Source organism: Salvia splendens, chromosome 11 (genome assembly GCF_004379255.2).
Source record: "Salvia splendens isolate huo1 chromosome 11, SspV2, whole genome shotgun sequence".
NCBI lineage: Eukaryota > Viridiplantae > Streptophyta > Magnoliopsida > Lamiales > Lamiaceae > Salvia > Salvia splendens.
Genome location: NC_056042.1, coordinates 2,839,634 through 2,862,113, shown reverse-complemented (window position 1 = coordinate 2,862,113; position 22,480 = coordinate 2,839,634). Strand labels below are relative to the sequence as shown.

The following is a 22,480-nucleotide window of genomic DNA, read 5'->3' as shown; positions in this document are numbered from 1 at the left end:
TATGTTAATAGACTAAAATGCTACATTATTTTACTAAAATAGTAATCTCTCTGTCCCATAAAAATATATACACTTTTCATTTTTGTCCGTCCCACAAAAATATATGCATTCTATTTCTGAAAATTTATATCAATTTAATAATGTAGATCTCACTATCCACTAACACTACTTTAACTACCATTCTCCTCCACTCTCTTACTTTACCATACTATTCTCTTCATCTCTCTTACTTTACCAATTTTGTCTTAATTCATGTGTCATACGCATTGCCCATATTTTTTTTGGGAGGAAGGGAGTACATTATTAGTCAAACTACATTATTAGACTAATAATCTATATTATTAGATGACATGTGGCATTAATCTAACCATTAGATCACAAAATTCAATAAACTATAAGTGTTTTAATATTGAACACTATTTAGCTTATGAATATGAATACATTCCTATACAGTGTGTACATATACCAATCAATTATGATAAGATATAGATAATCAAAATAAAGATGGTTGACATCAAGAATAAATTATAGAAAGATGCATGCACATGAAAACTTATTACTTATACATAAAAATCTAAGACGAAATTATTTATATTAATTTTTTTTTTAAATAACAATAATATAGAACGTAAAAAAGCATCCTAAATTAAGGACTAATTATATTAATCTTTTTACTTTTTAGGGACATTTTCATTTACATTCTCTAATTTTAATTGTGACACTAACAATAACAATAAGAATGTTTTTTGAAGCGTTAATGGTATAATTAAAAATATAAATTAGCGTCCTTGAATTAAAAAGTGATCTTAACAATTTTTTTGTTGTAGCGACGGAATTTTGTAAGTCCCATCTTGGCAAAAGATCTTTGCAGGACATTTGAGAATCATACAGATCTGTTAAATATGGACTTAAGTTTCTTACCTATCAGATTCAAAGCGTGTAGGTATCCTTTGCTATGCTGAAATGCATAGCTGCCCCTGCTACCCCTCACAAGAAAATAAATAATCAAATTAATTGAATAATTAAATCAAATAAATATATACTTCCTCCGTCCCACCACAATAGATCATTTTTCTTTTTTGGTTAAAAACAAAATTTCAACCATCTCTTACTTTATTCTCGTTTTATCTCTCTTACTTTTTCCTCTCTATTTTACTCTCTCCACTTTAACTCAATATATATCATTTTCTTAATTCTCATGTCTAAAAGAAATCCATCACTTATAATGAGACACAGGCAATATTATTTTTTTAGTTTGTGAGGAGCAACAGGGGCTGTTGTGATTGGCAGTTTTCAAAGGAAGAATATATAAATGCAGACATATTCAAGTCTGAATTGGCATATTGATTTATTTATATATTTTTGTTTTAATGGCGAATCCAAAAGGAAGTATTGACGGCAGCATTTGGACACATATATACCACCTACACGGCCGATTTTCAAACACATAAGTCTTAATTAGTACAGTATTAATTTTTATACGATATATGTAAGGAAAAAGTTGTAAATTCTAAGTAATTTTTATTCTGTTATGGAAGTAAAAGAATTTATTCAAAATCGAATTATGAAATATAGTGAACGTTTCTTTATATGAATGCAACTTGACATGAAAAAATGAACTTTAAAAAACGAGGGCCGGCCAGCTCAAGTGTGAAAATGAACCACAAAATGGAGAAGAAAAAGTAAATAGAAATTTAGGCATGTTTGAAAGCTACATCAATGGAGCTAGTCAGCTAGTCCCATGTGATTGGAAACTTGAAAATCTAAAATTACTTTCAAATTATTCTTTATTTCCAAAATAATGATTGGTATTAAAATCACGAATAGTTGAATCCTGATATATCTAATAAGTTTAAAGCGGATATAAAATTATAAACTTTGACCTTGTAGTCTATTTCTCACAGAAATTACCTCGGCCAATGAATGCTGGCCTGGGTTAGTGTTATGAACCTATGAGACTGATATTTTAGTATGAGTTCTCTTAGTTAGATAGTACTATTGATCATTTCATTGAGAGGCAAACAACTCGGAATGGTGATACAATCTGATCGTAACTGTTGGCAATTGAAACATAAAAATGAATATAATAATATCTTACATCGGTGTACACAAATAGCTTAATCCACTATATAAATCTCATGGGCCTCTCTTCCTATCACCAATTGGTTTTAGGATGGAACCCATGAATTTCTATCAGTAACAAATAAGGTGTATAACAGTTGATTTGGAGCAGTATCCAATGAAATAGCAGTCTGACGAAGAACTAGTTGTGACCAACGAGGTTACGAGCATATTTAGGAGTTTGACTCAAAGTAAAACATGCAAAAGACCAAGAAAAAAATTGCCGGCAACTTATTTCACTTCCCCACCTAATTCAGCTTCCACGCGGCCTTCATTCAACTCAAATTAAAACTCTTAGTAGTGCCATCCACCTTATTTGTTTGACCTCACACACACAAATTCAAACTAAAATTCTACCAACATTCGCATATTTCAATGCCCTTCAAGCTTGCATTAAAAACTAGTCATATTACATCTCAACACGCATTGAATAAACTAATACCCAATAATATTATCTATTGAAAAAAGAAGCATTATCAAATTTGACTTGGCCCAACCACCTTGTGTCCCACTCTTTCCCTACTGTTCCTTATATAGTAGTTCCCACTTTTTATATTCCACTCAATATTCTATAAATACATTCTCCAATTAATCTCTTCAAACTCCTCCTCCCTTTATTCCACTAAAACCCTCTTCCTCTCTCTCTAAAAAAAGAATTTTCTTTACATCATTTTTTACAACAAAAATGGCTCTAAAAGTTGTAGTATTTGTGATGGGAGTGATCATATTTTGCAGTTTGGTGTCGTCTACACAAGGAAGAAAGCTATTAATGAAAGTGGAAAATAGCAATATTCCACCTCACCGGGAAGACTCGGCGGCGGTGGAGAAGGTGGAGGCGTCCGCCACCTTTGACAAAAAGCTCATCGCCCGCCACCTCGCTGCCCTCGATCGGATTCTGCGCTCCGTCCCTAGCCCCGGTGTGGGCCACTAGCTTCTATCTTCACAATTTTTGAATTCTTTTGTTGTTGAGGCAAATAAAAGGCCTTAGTAATATTGATCATTTGCTAGATTGTTAGATGATTAATTACACATGTGAATGTATAGAATAGGATTTTTTTTCTAGTTTATTCAATTTATTTTTCTTTTGATGCTATTTATCGACATGTTTGTTCCGATCATGAAGACCGTAGACAATGTGTGTAAATCAATTTTGGTTACTAAATTGGTATCTCAATGAAAATTTTATTTTACTATAAGATCTTGTAGATGTTGTCACATGGCAACGTTATCTTATCATATAAATGGAACCGTGAAAAAACTCAACGCAGTGAGTATCACACATTAATTGCATGTAAAGTAAAATTGTGATGTTTTGTTGGAAAAATCGGGACATTAATTGCATGTAAAGTAAAATTGTGATGTTTTGTTGGAAAAATCGGGATGTTTGTGGGTAAATTGTCGAAAAAATCATGATGTTTTGTCAAATTATGTTCCGTCATGAAATTTGGGTTAGTTAGCAACTATTATACTACATACAAACATTTGAGTTTTAATCAAATTGTATATGATATGACAGTCTTGAAATCATACATCTACGTCATTGTTATTGACTAGCACAATATAGAAAATTGACAGTATGTAGTTGAAAGTTAACAACAATATTTTACAAACAGGAAACCAGATTTTTCATAATAATGAGATAATTGCAAACAAGTTTTTTCTGGCCAATTTTTCAAATTATGTACGGAACGGATTGGAAGTTGATCATATTCAAATGATTAATAACAATTTGCCCTAATTTTAATGTATAATTTGGTAATTGTTGAGGCAGAATATACTGTTAATGCATTAATATGAACTAAATCAGAAGTTTGTAGACTGTTCAAACTTATTAATTATGTAAATATAATGTGGCATACATTATTATTTATTTATTTATTTGTTAGTATTAACAAACAGCTAGGAATGAGAAAGGCAAACATGTAAAGGTGAAAAGGAGACGCGTTTTTTTCGACTTTTTCCACCTGTCGTTATAATGTCGGTTAAGTGACATTAATCCTAGTAACTTTTGAGTATTTTCTCTCAAAAAAAGAAATAATTTATTAAGGTTCATTATACGAGAATGAACCTTATTCGTGTAGATTGCTCCAAGAAAATTTTCCAATTTTGGTAGATCCAATATTCTTTCAGCTATGAATTAGTTTGAATTTAATGGAGCAATTGTATATAGTAACAGAAAATTGTCACAATTATTAATACTAATACTCCTTTGAGCGGATCGTACATATGAGTCATTGATGATCAACATGCTTGGAATTGAGCGGATCAATTATGTTCAGCTTGAATTCGTGTACCCCTTTGTCATTAGTCTTACTCTCTCGTCCCTGTGTAGCTGAAGCATATTCTTTGTGGGTTGTCCACTATAAGTCATTTTCTTTTTAGCAAAAAATATTGTATTTTCTAGTATTTTATTTTCTTTTCACTTAACTCACTTTACACAATTTTTAAAAATATCGTGACTAAAAGAATGTCTCACGTAGAGACAGCCGGATGTGGGGAATATTTTTTCAATTCTTAATTTACTAGGCAATGTGTATTTGAAAACTTATCTTTGAATTTTGTGAATTGATATTTAGTGCGGGGTGTAGGATATTTAACATGCCGTGTTGTTATCAAGTCGTGTCAATACGAAATGAATTTTGTTGCTAATTTGTTCATGTAATTCGTATTCATGTCTAAAGCTTCGTTAACAACTTGTGTTCGGATTAGGGTTAATCAGATAGTATCATTGTCACGTCGAAATGACAATGATAATGACCCAACCCGAACCCATCAATTTGCAAGATCCATATGGCTTCCCTTTTTAGTGGCAAACTTTTTCTTTTCCAAAATTAAATGACCCCATACTACTATTAGATTTCATTGCCGAATTTCTTTGTGGATGGTCCTTTATGCTCATTTATTTTTACTCACCACAAATGCATACAGCTTATTTTTGTGGTGTGAAAACAAATCCTCAAGAATATATTCGACCGCACATCACATTACACTCTATTCTAATAATAATTAATTTAAGTATCTAATTAGTTGAATTCGCAATACTTGTAAATAAGCATGCACACGGTTCGAAAACCGCCGGTTCCGGTTCAGAACCGGCGGTTCACAGTTCAAGATTTCCTTGAACCTGAACCTGCCCGCCAAGGTCCCCGGCGATTCCGGTTCCGGTTCAAAAAACCGGCGGTTCCGGCAGCGGTTCAAAACCGCCGGTTTTTTGCCGAAACCGCCGGTTCCGGGCTGGTTCGTAATTTTTTTTTCTTCTTCTCGTTTTAGTGTTTATTTCAACAAGACTACAAGTCACAAGTCACAACTTATAAGTTACAATTTACACTTAATGTTGGACTTGAGCCTTTGGGTTGAAAAGAGAGTGTATTGGATGATTCTCTTTTATAGCTACATGTTCTTGGATATGTTGCTCTTTCTTTCAATGTGGGATAAAACTCCTTATTTATAACTACATGATACATCTCCATCATCTTTGTTTATATTAGTTTATATCTTGACTATCTTCTATTATTATAACTTAACAATAAATATAATTACATAAAGTATTATTCTTTAATTCTTTATCATTATCGATTTGTTTGTGTATAAGTTTATGTGTATGTTAACTAATAAATACCATTATACACATTAAGAGAATAATTATTATACAAATTATATTAATCCAGCGATAACTATAATATGAATAATTATTTATCTATATACAAATCATATTACTCAATAAGTGTTTATTCTTATCTATCAAGAATATATTCACAAATAATAATTTTATTTATATAAATTATACTACATCTATTAGAATAAAAACTATTATACAAAATCATACTATTAGTCTACTACTAATATATAAATATATAAACTATATTATACCACTAAACAAATCATTCTTTAGTTATCTATTTTTATCATTATTATACCAATTATATTAATTATTGTTTTTCACATTTTAATCAATATATTGAGAAAAATTAGAAACATACTTACATTTAAATCCAATTATTTGAACACGTCCACATTCTATAAATATACAAATTATTAGCAACATGCAACATTCAAATTTAATTAAACCATTCTAGTTGATGCTATTATTATCTATAAATTTGTCTTAGAAAAAGAATCATAACAAAAATAAAGATAAAGTTAGTGAATAATAAAATGTAGTAAAAAATAAAGAAAAGTAGAAAACAAAAGAAAGTTTTGTATCCCACATTAGAAAAAGATGAATGAATGATCTAAACATATAGTTATAAAAGAAACTTCAACATATTTTGTCTCACATTGAAAGTGAAACAAAAAATATTCAAGGATATCTCTATAAAAGATAAGCAACCTAAAATGGTTTCATAAATTCGCAAGCCCATCAAATATATATGGGCTATTATGAATTTCTTGTATTTTTATTTATTTGAAAAAATTGTTTTTAAATATAAAAATCAATTTTTATAAATAAAAAATATTTTTTTTAAAATTCCGGTTGAACCGGCGGTTCCGGTTTCGCATTTCGTTGAACCTGAACCGGACCGTGTGAACCGCCGAACCGTCCGGCGATTCGGAACCGCCGCGCCTGTTCTGGTTCCGGTTTATGAACCGGCGGTTAACCGCCGGTCCGGTTCGGTTTGTGCATGCGTACTTGTAAATCTATGAAAGTGGCTGCCGGTTTTACAAATTTGTAAAGTAATCACAATTATGAAGAAATGATTTCAATTCTAGCTCTATTGATTAACGTAATATACATACAATTTTACAATTCGCTGAGACAGCTAACGTTTTATTGCTCGTCTCAAACCAACACTTAGGCTCCACCATAATCTACCTTTTGATGCATCAATTTAAATATTTAGCTTAAATATAATAAACGTCATGTCACGTTAGACTAAAGGCAACAAATTAATTTAGGGTTTTATGTTGGGGGAGGTATGATAATTGACATAAAATCCTAGATCAAATTTTAACTTTATCCTTTATCAATTTGGACATTCAATAGAGTTTTTCAACAAGTTGAAAACATGGAGATCTCTGTCACGTGCATTTGTATCTCATTGTTGAATTTTATTTTCATTAAATCAATATCTAAAATTTTATTCAATGCATTCTGTCACAAAAATAGGATTTAACCGATTTATTTGATTTTTAGATAGCCATCATATATATATGGTGAAACTAAGAATAACATTAAAATTCATTGAAAATTAAGGAAAGATAATTTTTCGAAGCGAATAAAATGCATTTAATGGGTTCGGTTAAAAACATGGTCCTCACATTTCGTTGGGCTCATTAATCAACGAACAAAATTCAAAATTCATGTGAGAAGTTAGGTAGCAATTTATCCAAACTCCACCAAGTCTGAAGTTACCAAACAATTTAACTATATCTTCAATATTTTAGTACTTCTCTCTCATCCTAATAATTTATCACTATTTAACCGGACACATATTTTAAGAAAGGTAATATAAAATAGATTAAAAAAGTTATTAGGGTGGACTTGCCCAAGCCCAAACTACAAAAACTTGGCAAGGCCAATAAAACTTATCCAGATCAACAAAATAACTTATCCACCCTGATAGTGAACAAGCCCAAGCCACAAATTAATTATTTTTTTTATTCTTGGTATATTTTAATTTAACTAGAATAAAAATTATCGGACTATAATAATTATAAAACAAATGCATAATTGGGGTGACGACCCACGTTCCTCTGTTGATGAGAGGATGACTGGTCCCGATATTGGAGTGTCTGTTGCCACGGTGGCGGCGATTGCGAACTCCACATTTGGGATGGAGGGGGGTGGGACTCGATCTCTAGGGTTGGGAAGGTGGAAATTTGCCGTATCCCGAGTCTCCATAGCCGGGGGAATCATCATTTTCACCTTGCATTTTGAGACTATAAAAATTGTAGAGAATATAAATTAGGGTGTAAAATGTGTGTGATGTGAAAATGTGTGGAATGAGGTATTTATAGAAAATTTTTGAAAATTTTAAAATAAATAAATAAAATCGGAACCTGGGCGGGCGCAATAAAATTACCAAAAATAGGAATGAGTTAGTGGAATGCGAGGTCAACTGCCAAAAATAGTAAAAGTGAAAGGTAATAAATTTTTAGAAATAGACGAAAATGGAAATAAGTGACAAATTTTCCATCATCGACAACCAACAAAAAAGGTACTCTTGTATTTGCTTTTTGCAATAAAATTAGTGGGCCTACATCCAAATCTCATATGCTTAGGGACAAAAGGTGATTCGCTCACCCCAGGCGCCCCCATAACCCGGCCCGACATCGCTATGGAGGGGTTCAAACACGGTACCTCAGCGGCCCATTAGGTGGGAGGAACTTACACTGGTAACCAGCACACAAGGAGCCACCACAGTGGTGAAACTCCCACACTGCGGCTGCCAGCATTCGATCCTGTCTGCTTAGGGACAATCTACCACCCAGGAACCAACTGAGTTAAGCCCGTGCATATGCTAATTCAGACCAGTGAGGTTAATATTTCAAAAGAAGGTTCACCGCTGCGAAATATGGGTGGACAGTGAATAAAAACGTAGCCCACTTCACCAAAACCAGAATGTCGATTTGAGACTTGAGAGTATTGTATTGGCACTTTAAGAAATCGAATTGAATTGCAATAGCAATCCATGACTAAAACAATCTTACTTTTCTAAATGATCCCCGCAACTTATTTTCCCTTCATTTCAGAGTGACAAATAAAATTTAATTTTAGAGTTTAAATCAATGTAATTTTTTATATTTCTTAGTATCATTTTTGTTTTCAAATTAAATAATGTACTAACTATTTAATTTTATTATTTATTTTAATTTCTATTTCAGTGTTCATTACATAAATTAAAAACCAGCAATCAATTTTTTGCCCAATTTCTGGGGGTTTTAATACGAGATTTCCTTTTGAAACAAGATTGCCCAATTATCACATTTTGTGCTTGTTTAGGTTTATTGTGTTACATTATACATTGCTGTTTGTTTGAAGGTATTTCTCATTAGCAATAAAGCATCTTCTATATGTAGCTGATGTTGATTTCTGTAAAGAGTGGTGAATGTTATATAGATGAACTCTGCTTGTTAAAACATGGACGGATTTTTCGTGTTTTCGAAGGTGTTCAACGCAGAGTTGAGCTATATTGGAGAAGGGCATCCCTTTATTAGTTGAGTTGATTTATGTGACAGATGGTTTATTGATCTTGTGCTGCTGTCACATATTTCTCCTGAAATTAGCTTACTGAATTTTGTTATGTGACAGATAAGATAAGCTCAATTGCTACACGAATCATGTCTTTTCACAACAGCAATTCCTTACACGATGATGAGACAGACGGTTGAGCAGCAGCACGAGCGCAAGGTAATAGCAATAAAATTGAGTTCCTTGTGAAGCTAGTGAACACAAAGTTTCTATTGAAGTAAGTAAAGGTAGCTACTACTACTAATATTTTGTAAATTGATATTTGATGGATTTTATGAAGTTTGTTTTTTTGTAGTCTTTGAAATGGCATATCTCTTACTCTTTATATATGTATATATATAGATAGATTGTTGTTTGCAGCCAACTTAAAAATGACTTCTAGGGTTCTAGCTATCCAAATGCTTCCATTTTATGCGTTGAGAAATCGCGTGTTTTGCCTGCATCCTTTTTCCTCGGCCGCAATACATACACTCTCGCTGAATACTTCAATCTGCCAACATGATCTTTAATGCAATTCCGAGTTTTTTTCGTGATTCTGATGGTGAACATTCATAGCCCTTACGACCATTTTGCATCATAACTTATGAAGGAAGTGTTATATTTGCATACCCGAAGAGCAGAGACGTTGCAGATGTCGTCCCGAGGGAGTATTTTGATGTGGAGCTGCATCTCCTGACTGAGTTTGGAGGTAGCAGTAAGCTGCATTACTATCACAAGTAGTTATATCCAAGTGAATACATCTCTTTACTTGTATGACTAATATTTCTCCAAAAAATGATTCCATTGATGAGGTTTAACACGATGTTGTCTTGAAGAAAGTAAATGAAATACGAACAATTGCACTAGTTGTAAGTTCCATTTCAGGGACCTTCTCTTCACTACGCATTTCATGATAATGATAAAACATTCAGATGAAATGTTAGATTAGAAATCACTGTGAATTTTTCGTTAGACAAAGAGAAAAGAAAAGGCCAAACATCATCAATGTTATACTATTTGAAAGTAGTATTAATCTTTAGCATTTCTCGAGTCTTTTTTATCTTTTCCTTTTTTTTCCTTTCGCTGTTGGCTTTAGTTTTATGTAGTTCAATAGTAGTATCTTCCAATCTTTACGATTTTGACAATATACTATACGAATTTTAATATAAAGTAGTAAAATATAATCAAGAGAAAGTTTTGTATTTGGATGAGTACAAAATTTCATATAAAATGTTTTGTTCATATTTTATTTTTATACATTTCATTATTTACGTATATGTTATTAACTTTTATCTACGTGAAGTATATACTCCGTAACAGATTTATTATAACTTTTATATTTATAAAAAAGTGGAGTATATCATTGTTTTATAGTATTGATAAAAAAAATCATTATTTGTATGTCATATAGTAGATAAATAATTAATGTCGTTTCCACTCATATGACGGAAAATACTGAAGTAACAAATAGCCGAAACTTTTGTATAATAATTTATGCAAAAATTAAATAATTTGTATTCCGGCAAATTTGAAACAATAGAAAATATTTATAAATAAGTAATTGTCCCCAAAAAGTGGCAGGTATGGTAAATTAAACACATTCCAAAGAACAGGCAAATATTCGAAAAAGGAAAATAATAATTTCATTGTATCCGCGTTACGAAAAATTAATGATTGCACTTGCACTCACAAATTCAGCAGAGAAGAATACAATAATTGAGAAGGATATAATGATGTTTCTAATTCCTCTACTTATGTAAACCGTATACTCCATATTTTAAATAATTACATACATCACATTAATTATTCCATACATCTCCGATCTGTCTTTTCCTCGTCATAAAATAACAAAAACAATAATAAAAAAAACCACTACCATAATTTAACCATCTCTTTTTCCCGGCCCTCTATTCTCTACTTTTTGCGCCGCCGTCCCCACCATCTCACCGCCGCCCCCTTCCCGCCAAAAATTACCACTTCATTCTCCCCTCATCGGTGGGCCCCTCTTTAATTGTGTCTCACTACTCCCATCTTTTAAAAGTGATTAATTTACTCCGCAATTCACCCACGCGCCGCCGCTGCTCCGCCGTCTTGAAAAGCGATCCTTCTCACACCTTTTATTTCGAAGCGGACTGTCAACATCGCAATCCTGAAAAAGGAAATCCGATTGGTGCAGAGAGGATCTAATTTCAAGATTGTGAGACCCCACCGTAGCAGTGGCGGCGCGTGGGAGAGCGCGTGCGGGGAGCTAGCTAGCTTTCGGCTGGAGAGTCTGTTGGGAAGAGATACACCTGGCTCTGTACCACCGTCTGCCCGACCTTAAAACCAGGAACCACCGTGAACGCCACCCTGACGCCGCCGTCTGCGGCGGTTAAAGCCTCATCCATCACGCTTTCCATGTACACTTCGGAGAATTTGGAATTCCGGCTCACTTGAAATAAACTGACTCGCCGATCAAACGAGAACGACAAGCTATGCAGTAGCCAAATCCTCCTCCCCATCTCCGCAAACGCCTTGAAGAATTCCGTTTCCGGAAACTCGCCGGAATTCACCATTTTCCTCTGGTTCAGGTTGCCGGAGAATGAGAATTCCATTTTCGGATGCACCAGCTGAAGGTATTTCGATTTTAGGAATTTTCCGAAAAACGAATTAGGGCTTTGCTTCACGAAATTGATCGCACTCACCGATCGCAAAACCCTAAATTGATCGAAGAAGAAATCGCGGCGCTGACGTGGCGTCTCTCCGCGAACGGAGGATTCGCCGCCTTGGACGGCGAATCCGGCATCGTTGAAACCGGAGAAGATCTCTCTGCAAACAAACGATTCAAACACGAACGCTTTATGATCTCTCTTTTTAAAAACGACGTCGTGCTGGATCGCATCCGCCGCGGCGTCGATGTCCCAATTTGCCGACTCCATTTCGCGAATCAATAGCTTCACGAATCCGCGCACAGATCTCAACGCGTAGTGCAAAACTAGGATGAAATCTCTAGGACTGACGTCGGAGAATCGGACGCCGTCGAGAACGGAGAAGGATCCGCTGGCGTTCATCTTCTTCTCGAGCGATTTGTTGCTCTCGACGGATTCTCGGAGGCTCTGCTGCAGCGACGCGATTCGCGCCTCCTTGCTCTCGATCTCGGCTCTCATTTTCTTCATCGTGATCTCGTACGTCTTCATCAGCGACTGCTGCTCCTGGATCTCAGCCAGCATCAGCGTCACGTGCGGCGGCGACGAGTCGATCTGTTTTTTAATGTAGCTGTACTTGAGCTCGGAGAGCGCCTTGAGCTGGTCGACGACGGCTTGATCGGCGCACTGGATCGCGTCGCCATTGTAGGGGAACTGCGCCAATTGGAGCTCAGCGTAGGCGGCCTTGGCGGTGGATATGGTGGCGAAGAGCTTCGCGACGAAGGCTTCCATGGCGGCGCGGGTTTTGCACTCCTCCATGGCTTCCTCTGCGTCTTCCTTCTCTAGTTGATGCGACTCGCAGCATCGGAGCTTCTCCTGAGGGAGGAAGAGGCAGAAGCCTGGGTGGTTGGAGCGGTTTTTGGAGCTCGATTTGAGACTGATTACTCTTGAAAACGTTTTGGCGATTCTGCTGCGGCGCCGTGCTGGTTCCATTACGAGATTTCTTTGGCTGAATTGATCAATTCATGGAAAAAGGGAGAAGAAGATGAAATTGGATTTGGATTTGGGAAAAAGGAAGGAGATAAAGGGGATTGGGTGAGAGGAAAAAAGCAGGGGATTAGTATGTAAATAAATGGCGGGAAATAATTAAGCATGCGCGGAGAAGAAGACAAGACATTATTAGGAATGCATTCATCTCCAATTTATCATAATTATTATTTCTAATATTATAGTGTATTACCAACGGTCATTTTTCTAATTTTAGTCAGTTTTCAAAAATTAATTATATTCCGATTTTGATAACATACTAGTTCGTTACTTTCCTATTTTCAATTTTATTTACTTAATTTCAATTAATAATACTTCTAAACTTTTGAATAAAAGAAATGGAGCACTTTTTCATGTATAATTAATAAAGAATGAGTGGAAAAAATGGATTAAATAGATAGAACGAGAAAAATTATGAAAAAAGAAAACGTTCATAAACTGAAAAGAGATTAATTTTAATAGACGTGTCAAAATGTAAAATTAAGACTATTTTTGTATATATACCTCAGCTAACTATTAGCACTGCAATTTGTATCAATATACGTATTTTTATAAACAAGGCAAAATATAATAAGAATACATAGGAGTATTTTTTTTCGTTTATACTAGTACCACTTATTTTAAAATATAGTAAGAGTTATTTATGCTAGCAAACGAATTTTAATGTATTTCTTATGTGCTTTATCCTATTATATTGGACACAAAATAGACACAAACTACTTTTCTTTTGTTTGGTGATAATAATTGTTATTGGAAATGCATTAATTAACGAGAACCGTTAAAAAATAATCACGAATAAAAGAAAGATACTCCCATATTAAATTAAATCTATCAAATTCAATAAAATAGATTCGACTTAGAAAACATTGTACTCCATCTATTCCATAATAATTAAGGCATTTTTTCAACACAAAAATTAAGAAAAAAGTATATAATATATTAAATAAAAAGATAATAAAATATCATGAGAGAATAAAAAGTAAAGAGAAGAAAGTAAGAGACATGAAAATTAATTGAGAAGAAACGTGTTAGCTTTTACTAAAAGAAAAAATGACTCCACTACTATGGAACTTATCAAAATGGCAAAATGACTCTAATACTATTAAACGGAGAGAGTATTTGTCGGAACTCAATTGGTTTGGACATAATCAGCCGAATGTGAGAGCTACACAGATTTTAATTCTCGAAAAAAACATGGATTTGAAGTTTTTTTTTGCTTATAGAATTTTACAAAGTAAATCATATCTAGAATTTGATTTGACGATTTAAATCATCACAAACATGATTATTTTGGCTTACATGAAGGACCATATAGGTGAAGGAAAGTTGAGGAATCTATGTATCTGTCACTCTAATATTGCTAACTGGCAACAACGATATTTTATTTGTCGATTCCACATATATAATTCCATCCCCAATATAATATTATTCATTAAATTTATAAAAATAATACACAAGAAATCATTTTTATTTATTCTTGCTACAAATGTTAAAGCAAACTTGGTAAGATAGGTAAAGTGAAGATGTGGATATTAAAGTAGCACTATTCATGGTCTAAAATCGAATGCAAAGTTTGACGTGTGTTGTCTCTCAATTTTCTTTAGTTCTCCACTTTTTCCTTTGTCTTCTTCAAGTTAAAGATTCAAATTATATCAATTTGATAATTTAAATTCAAGTATGCCTTATAAATATAGAACATAATATTTTATCTCAAAACAATGTCACATTTAATTAATCTTCTAATATAAGTCTTGATTTAATTTCGCCTATCTCCAAACAAGTCAACCTCCAAAACTTATAAGACTAGAACCTAAAAAAAGACTAGTACTAACATATTCACTCAATGATGTAGGGATTACCTATAGGAAAATTTATTTATTTAGTTTAAAATAAAATAGTAGTAACTCGTAGTACTCGCCTAGATATGAATCAAAGCAAGCAATAATTGATTGAGAAAAAAGGAACAAAAACAGAATGAATAAAATACAGAAACAAGAACCAACATTAAATGAAGTGTGCATGCATGTATTTATGCAAGTGACAATGGAACGAAAGTGATGCATCACGTAGTAATAGTATCAATACCTTTTTCTTTTTGGTCAGAAAAAAATGGCCCATTTCTTATTATTAATAACATAACATTTCTTTTTCCCAAAGAAAGCTACAAACATTCCATGGCAGTAGAGCTGGGTATTCGGTTTGTCAGTTCTTGGTTAACCAAGAACCGAACTGAAAATATCGGTTTTCAGTTAACTGAGAACCGAAAATGTCGGTCACGGTTTGGGTCCCGGTTAGGAGACCCGCTTGACATCGGTTATCGGTTTAAACCGACTACCGAACCGAAAACCGGTTAAGCCCAAAGGCCATGAGCCACATATATTTAGACTACCGAACCGAAAATATCGATTCTTGGTTTTCGGTTAACCAAGAACCGAACCGAAAATACCCAGCTCTACATGGCAGGTTTAATGGCCAAAAGCTTCTATTTTATTGAACTTTAATAATAGTACTGTATGTTTTTGGGTTGCTATCTCTCTATCTACTACTACTACTTCTCTAATTTTTCACTTCAAGTTATCCATATCAACACTTTTGATTGTTAGGTAAAAAAATGGTTAATTATTAGGCTTATTCTAACACCAATCACTTTATTGGGATTTATTCACTTGGAATTTGAAGTCTCCACTTTATTGTCAAAAGGTCTTGTTTTATGGTTTCAATCCCAATGAGATAACAACATGGAAATAAACATGAAATATACACCAAATTTCAAAAATCCTTTTGAAATGGAAAGAAACAAATTAGTGTTACTAAAAGTGGTAATAGTAGTGCTGTCCAAAATAAGCAGGCAAGCTGAAGAATTTTTAAATGGAATGCAATAAAGTAAAATTTAGTTGATTATTATAGCTACTACTAATAAATAAGAACTATCTTTATATTTAAAAGAGTTTTCTAGTGGTAAAAGTATTAAAATTGGAGTATGAACCAATGAATACACATGATTGTTTCTATCTTCCTTTTGTATTAATTAAGACTCAACGCTCCTTCATCATTACTCCAAATCAATATCTTTAGAGAAATACATTTCCGTTGCCAATTAATTGAAGTATAAAATCACTGTAATGAATTTAAATTCTGTCAATGATTTATTTGCTCCATTTTTTATATGTAAAAGAAAAATCAACGATTCATTTCATTCGGATTTGCTCACAAAAATGAATAAACAAATAACTAATAACACCCCAAATGATTAAATCTATTTTTATTATATGTTCATGGACACTTTGTTGGCATTTTCACAACTTGTTCATCACATTCTATTGGTCTAAGTTGATTCGAATATAGTAGTTCTTCACGATGCATGCTAAAAATTCATAATTATAGATTAAATTAGTGTTAATAATGATTCTATAAATTTGATTAATCCTAGTCAAGGGGGCCTACCATGTTATAAGTAAGACTGATTAAAATTACACCTACTAAACTTGAGAATCAAGTCTACTACCAACATTTGCAATCATAATCATCATAATACTTTATTACTTATATTATTCGGCTTCTTCTACACCCATGGTTGGTCAGTTTGATTTCACGTCAAGCATTAGTCTAGCTATATACATACAAACCAAATATGGATATAATTAATTGCACAAATGATTTTAATTGCAATTGATAAATGATTAACAACAAAAAAACAATTTTTTACAAGATGATTACCTAGTAAGTAGTAGCTAGTAATTGCAATTGAAGTTTTTATCACACTTAATCATATTAGCACGCATGCTCACACGAAAAGGGCACTCCATCCTATTGTAAGTGAGGTTGTTTTCTCATTTCTATTTTTATTTTGCATTTTATGTTCTACTAGTATTAAATTTAAGCAAGGCCAATGATATTATGATATGACTATTTTTTTTACTACTATTGTGCTATATTTAGAGGTGGAGAACAAATAAATTTGAGGAAGAAGTTGTGATAATGTGAAGTTGAGAATCAAAGTTGTGAGTGAGAAGTTTTAAAGAGATGAAAGATGAAATGTGTTAAGATATTCATTCATGCATGTAGCTTATTCAATACAGTCAAAAATGTGAAGTGAAACAGTAATATCAACTTAAATATCTAATGAGTCACTAGTTGGTCTTCCCTTCACTGATCAATACGTTTCAACGAATGAGAGCGGATAAAGTGTTGTAGTTTTTCTAAATTGTTGGTTTTTAATAGGGGGTAAATCTGATTCTGTTATGGAGATTTACAGAGAATGTGAACAATCGGATTTCCTGAAAGGCGTGAAACACTTTCAGATCAAATCAATTTGACGGTTCTACCAATATTTGATCGGATACAATTCAGGTTTCGAAGATATTCGTACGTTGATTCTGTGATCCTCTTTTTCGAACCAGAAATGATCTATAAGAAGGAGGTTGAAGATGAAACGTTGCATCCTTCCTTTCATAACTGTAAAATAACAGTTTTGGCGGGTTTTAAATATTGTAATTTGGTCCTTCAATTATCGGAAATTACATTTCCGGATGAAGATTACAGCTCGACCCCAGCCAGGGGTTCTGCCCCTTGGACCCCGCTCTCGAGGGCGCTGCCCCCGAACCCCCGTCCAATCATAACGATTTCAAACAAGTGTGCACTCTGCACTTCCAATTTATTTGATGTCTCATTATGATCATATTGATCAATCAAGTTAATCCAATTACACTAAAATATCCAAAGATTCGGCCACATCGAAATAATGGGATAGATTGTTTGTCAAATGATTGTTTATGAGATTAGTGGAAGATGTCATAAATAGAAAGAGTGGTAATGGTCCATCGTGTTTCAGTTTAATCCTTAAATACAGACACACCGAGAAGACATGGATGACAATACTCAAAATCTATTGAATCCACACGTCTTACTTTCTCAGCATGCTTTACACCAAACCACCAACAACTTGTTGAATTCTCCCCACTTTTGATACTAATCAAAATGGTCCTATTTATTTTCTTTTATTATTCTTTTGTGAATCAGGATAAATACACAAAATGCTAGTACGAAACAAACTTGGAAGAAAAAAACAAGGAAAGATGATTGGGACAAAAGACAAAGTAGAAACCACAGTTGCAAGAATAATCAGAAGAGCATTCCCAGCTCCAAGCTGACAAACACTTGCATACATTCCCGAGAGAACGTAAGCAACGGCCTCGTCAACAGCAATTAAGATACCGAGAAGCTTCTGAGGCCAAAACACAATTCAATCGAGCCAACAAGATGCTATGATACGGATGATCAATTGGCCAAGATAGGGGTGATAGTCATAGATCTCTGTGTGAAGAAAGTGGGCCGAAACTTCAATGATTCTGGAGCCAGCCAGGAGTTGCATCACCAGACCAGATATAACAATGGGTGTGTTGATACCCAGTTCAATGACAATTCCACCAAGAATATGAAAAAGGAAATAACATTTGAAACTATAAAAAGGATCTAAATCTCTTTTTCCAATCCAATATGGCATGCAAATTCGAATAACTAAAATAAAACAAACAGAGACGAGATTTAACAAGTTACGTCAAGTGTTTAAGGAAGCAAAATTCGGAATTTATATAAAAAAAATAAAGATACAAAGTATCCGAAGATTTAAAGCTAATACAAGACTAAGTAGAAAAACCTAGGCATATTTTCGCTCTAAAACCTCGTGTCTTGAGAAAAAAAACGAAAACATTACTACAACTAAAATTACACAGTGCGGTTTCTTTAGAGTTGTGGAAGCTCCAGCTTGTGCAGTATAAACTATCCATAACAGTTGAGGATTATCCTAAGTGGCTTATGGCTTAAAAGCCAAAGAAACCAAGCTCACTTGCTTTCTCCTTCTCAAATGTCTCGAAATATTGATAGATGATCGTCACTGCTAGAAGGATTCCAGTTCCTGAACCGATGGCACCCATGAAATCTGCCAACACAGTCAATGCACCAATGCACATTCCTCCAAAAGCTGCAGCAGTTGGGATATAGCGGTTGAGTTCCTTCTGTAAATTTGAGTCCCTGTGTCCAGGCATAACCATTTGTTGCTCCTGCAAATTATCAGCAAGATTGCATAAAAATATCAGTAAGGCTTTTCTGGGATGTCGTAGCAGCATTCATGGTGCTAAACAAATGAGCAAATTAATGAAGAGGGATGAATAGTAAATAAATTTCATTCATGATATCCAACAATTGATCATAGAGCAAAGAAAATTGAAATGTGGGATTATAGTATTCAGCAAAATTGAACTTCATAAGCAGGAAAAAATTTAACAATTCTTGCCTTTAGCTGCTTAGCGACATCTCTGGCAGAGGATCCGGAAACTTCAATCCAGGTCTTTGAGAACAGGGCACACGCAGATAGCATGAATACTATATAGAAAAGCGCGTGGAAAGGATTTGCTGCCACATCTGCTAAGCTGAGAAAAGATGGGGGAAGATAAGAAGATCAATAAGAACTCATGGTCAAATAAATTACAGATATCACACCAGGAAGGAAATAAAAAGGTAGTCTTTGCATACAAGCTATAGAGACCTGTAATATTCGACTAACAATTAGAAAAGGTTTACCTTGATGGAGCAGTGACATAGTAAGCAAGGCCGCCAACTGGAATCGATTGGCCTGTATATCCAGAATCCTTCCATGTGCCCAACAAGTTGACCAAGAAATTTCCACCATATTTCTTGTATAGCAACTGCAAGGCAGTACAAAGTAATGAAATGAAGTTCAACTTCAAGAGAGGCAACAAAAAAAACTAGAAATCAGTAACAAGAATTAGGCTTACCTGAGAAATGAAGTAAAGATTGGATACAAGGGCAGACTGAAGAATAATGGGCATGTTGGAGGTATAGAAAAGCTTAATTGGGTAAGAGCCTTGTTGTCCACGGGAATTTTTAGATCTCACAGGCAACACCACTCTAAAGCCTTGGAAATATATCACGATGAGGAAGATCAGAACGGTAGCAAGAAGATTGGTCACATTAGGAAGATTCTGCCTGTAAAATGCCTCTCGAAGTGCACGAACTTTGTCTGTTCTAGTTATAAGCAAATGGAACAATGCAATGACAGCCCCTTCAAACTCAGCACCTCTGCCACTGTTGATAGTTGTAGGGCTGAAAGCTTTCCAGATAATACTCTCACTGCAAATGAAAGCAGAAAAGTTTATTGTATTGCCAAAAGCTAATTTGCTGAACCATTAGTCCCCTAGACTCCTACACACGAACCAACTAAGAAACTTAATAAAAGTTTAGTTAGTTACCAGATATTGGTAGCAATGAACAAGGAAATCCCAGAACCAAGACCATAACCCTTTTGAAGCAGCTCATCTAAGCAAATCACGATAATACCAGCAAAGCACAGTTGCAGAATAATCAGAATAGCATTCCCCACTCCAAGCTGGCCAACACTTCCATACATTCCCGAGAGAACATAAGCAACAGCCTCGCCAACGGCAATCAAGATACCAAGAAGCTTCTGAGCACCATTCCTAAGGCCAAAACAAAATTAAACTGAGTCAAACACACACCTCTGATACAGATGAATCAATTGGCAGTCAAAGGATGGCCTTTGAGTGAATAAAGTGGCGGAAAGCACAAAACAAATAACTTACAATAGCGCCCGGTCTTCGCGGACATTGTTGTCAACTTCAATGATTTTCGACCCAGCCAGGAGCTGCATCACCAGTCCAGATGTGACAATGGGTGTGATACCCAACTCCATGACAGTTCCACGGCTTGACGCGAGGATAGCACGCATCCAGTAGAAAGGATCACCTCCGGTAGTGGAATGTATGCCATACAGAGGAAGCTGGCTGCAGACCAAGAATATGAAAAGAGAAATCACAGTGTATATAACTTTCTCTCTAAACGGAATCTTCCTGTCCGCAGTTTGAACTTCGGGCAGAAACGAAAGGAACGGCTTCACAAGATGCAACACCCTAAATCCTCCTCCCATTTTTCAGAAGATGAACACAAACTCTCAAGCCTGCGTAACATACCATTACAAACATGCTATAATTAGGTCCAAATCGTTACACTATAAGCTACAGTTGCAATTCAAAACTGGCATCATGAGGAAATAAGATCGAAACAATGAAATTGCCTAAACAACAATAAAATTCTGCTCGATATGGTTCCTAATAATCATGAGTAACCTAGATTTTCGATAAATCAGGCATAAATGGAAAAGATCTAAAACAACCTAATCTGGATTTCGAAAACTCCAAATTCGGTCACAATAAGTCCATCTAACTACTGAAACCCCTATAAATCGGAAAGCGTAAAAACAAAACAGATCAATCGAACAGCAATCGCAGATTCGCAACAATGAGCTAGAAAAGGATAATTGATGCAGCGAAACTCACCGTGAAGAAGCAGATCTGAATTGACAGTGGGTAGACTTGAGGGGGAATGCCCAAACAACTGCGTAATGGAGTTGAGGCGTTACAAATTAGATATTTCACACAACTATCTGTTTTTAAGCTTTCAGCGTTGACAAAGTCTAATATTTATAGCCAAATAGGCCCACGCCTAAATTCCTAAACCAACTACTTTTAGGACTTCTAACGATTTCTAAATACTTGTAAAATAGTAGGAGTAATTTATTTATTTACTGATTTAAAGATACATACGATTTTTACAGTTTTTTTAATTTATCATTAAAAAATGACATACTCCTATTATTACCATTCATGAAATTTCAATTTTTGTCCTCATTAAACTAAAATATCCTTCTCCTTTCCTTTTCTGGTTTGATTTATTTAAATTTAGTGATTACAAAATGAACATTCCTACATTTACCCATATCTGAATAATTAATATATTTTGAAATAGACATCTTTCGACAGAAAATGTCAATCCTAGATAAGCTGCCCCATAATACGTAGGAGACTAGTAGTAATGTTTTTACACTTAATAATATGCATACAATATCTTTTATACATCAATAACTTCAAATTTAGTCGGAAAAATAATAAACTTATGCCCTTAGTTAATTTCTAATAAGTTCATTTTTTAATTTTGAGAAGAATGAATCTAGTGGAATATTTACAATAAGCTCTAAGGTAATGGTTTTTGTGATCATTTTAATTTGATAAAATAAAACAAATTTCAATCAAAAACTGTGATTTTAAGAACCAATAACACTTGCATTTATGATATGAATTTTTTCTAGTTTATCACTAATAATCAAGAGATGTAAACGAATAAATACATTTTTCAACTCTATCCAATTGCAACTAATTGATAATTATCCACTTCTTTGAGCTGTATCCAAACAGTTTTTATCATAGCATCGCCAAAGGGTAAAGTATATAGAAAATGTATATCTTCAATTTGCCTTAAAAAAAGAAAAATATACCGTTTTAAAAAATAACACATTTTAAAAGAAAAAGATATATAAAAAGGAAATTATTTTCTAAAATAATAAAATAGTAGTAGTACAATATGAGTTCAAAAATACAAAGGTACAATACCTTCTTTAATATATTTCCCATTGAAGAATAATTTT

The 22,480-nt window shown here is 34.0% G+C and overlaps 2 protein-coding genes across 3 annotated transcripts; both read right to left on the bottom strand.

Annotated features, from left to right (window-relative positions):
• Nucleotides 1-11,044: 11,044 nt before the first annotated feature.
• Nucleotides 11,045-13,073, bottom strand: LOC121756285 (protein GRAVITROPIC IN THE LIGHT 1-like). Of its 2 annotated transcripts, XM_042151787.1 has the most exons (2): nt 11,977-13,073; nt 11,045-11,901 (listed from the first exon to the last, which is right to left on the bottom strand). In XM_042151787.1, the coding sequence occupies exons 1-2, from the start codon at nt 12,907-12,909 to the stop codon at nt 11,545-11,547; spliced, it is 1,290 nt and encodes a 429-aa protein (XP_042007721.1). In that variant the 5' UTR covers nt 12,910-13,073; the 3' UTR covers nt 11,045-11,544. The 2 variants fall into 2 exon arrangements, with proteins under 2 accessions (XP_042007721.1, XP_042007720.1); XM_042151786.1 differs by having other exon boundaries at nt 11,045-13,072.
• Nucleotides 13,074-18,527: 5,454 nt separating this feature from the next.
• On the bottom strand, nt 18,528-21,476 carry LOC121755855 (protein transport protein Sec61 subunit alpha-like). Its single transcript, XM_042151271.1, has 7 exons — nt 21,336-21,476; nt 20,583-20,956; nt 20,232-20,459; nt 19,758-20,112; nt 19,543-19,667; nt 19,256-19,391; nt 18,528-19,022 (listed from the first exon to the last, which is right to left on the bottom strand). Exons 2-7 carry the CDS (start codon nt 20,924-20,926, stop codon nt 18,783-18,785), a joined length of 1,428 nt encoding a protein of 475 aa, XP_042007205.1. The 5' UTR covers nt 20,927-20,956; nt 21,336-21,476; the 3' UTR covers nt 18,528-18,782.
• Nucleotides 21,477-22,480: the final 1,004 nt, after the last annotated feature.

Bases quoted from the DNA above. Each gene is read 5' to 3' on its own strand.
- LOC121756285 (XM_042151786.1), bottom strand. From the start codon at position 12,909: ATGGAACCAGCACGGCGCCGCAGCAGAATCGCCAAAACGTTTTCAAGA.
- LOC121755855 (XM_042151271.1), bottom strand. From the start codon at position 20,926: ATGGGAGGAGGATTTAGGGTGTTGCATCTTGTGAAGCCGTTCCTTTCG. The intron at 20,113-20,231 runs GTAACTAACTAA...TTTCATTTGCAG, and splicing joins TTCATTGCTACCAATATCTG to TGAGAGTATTATCTGGAAAG. The intron at 19,668-19,757 runs GTAAGCCTAATT...ACTGCCTTGCAG, and splicing joins ATCTTTACTTCATTTCTCAG to TTGCTATACAAGAAATATGG.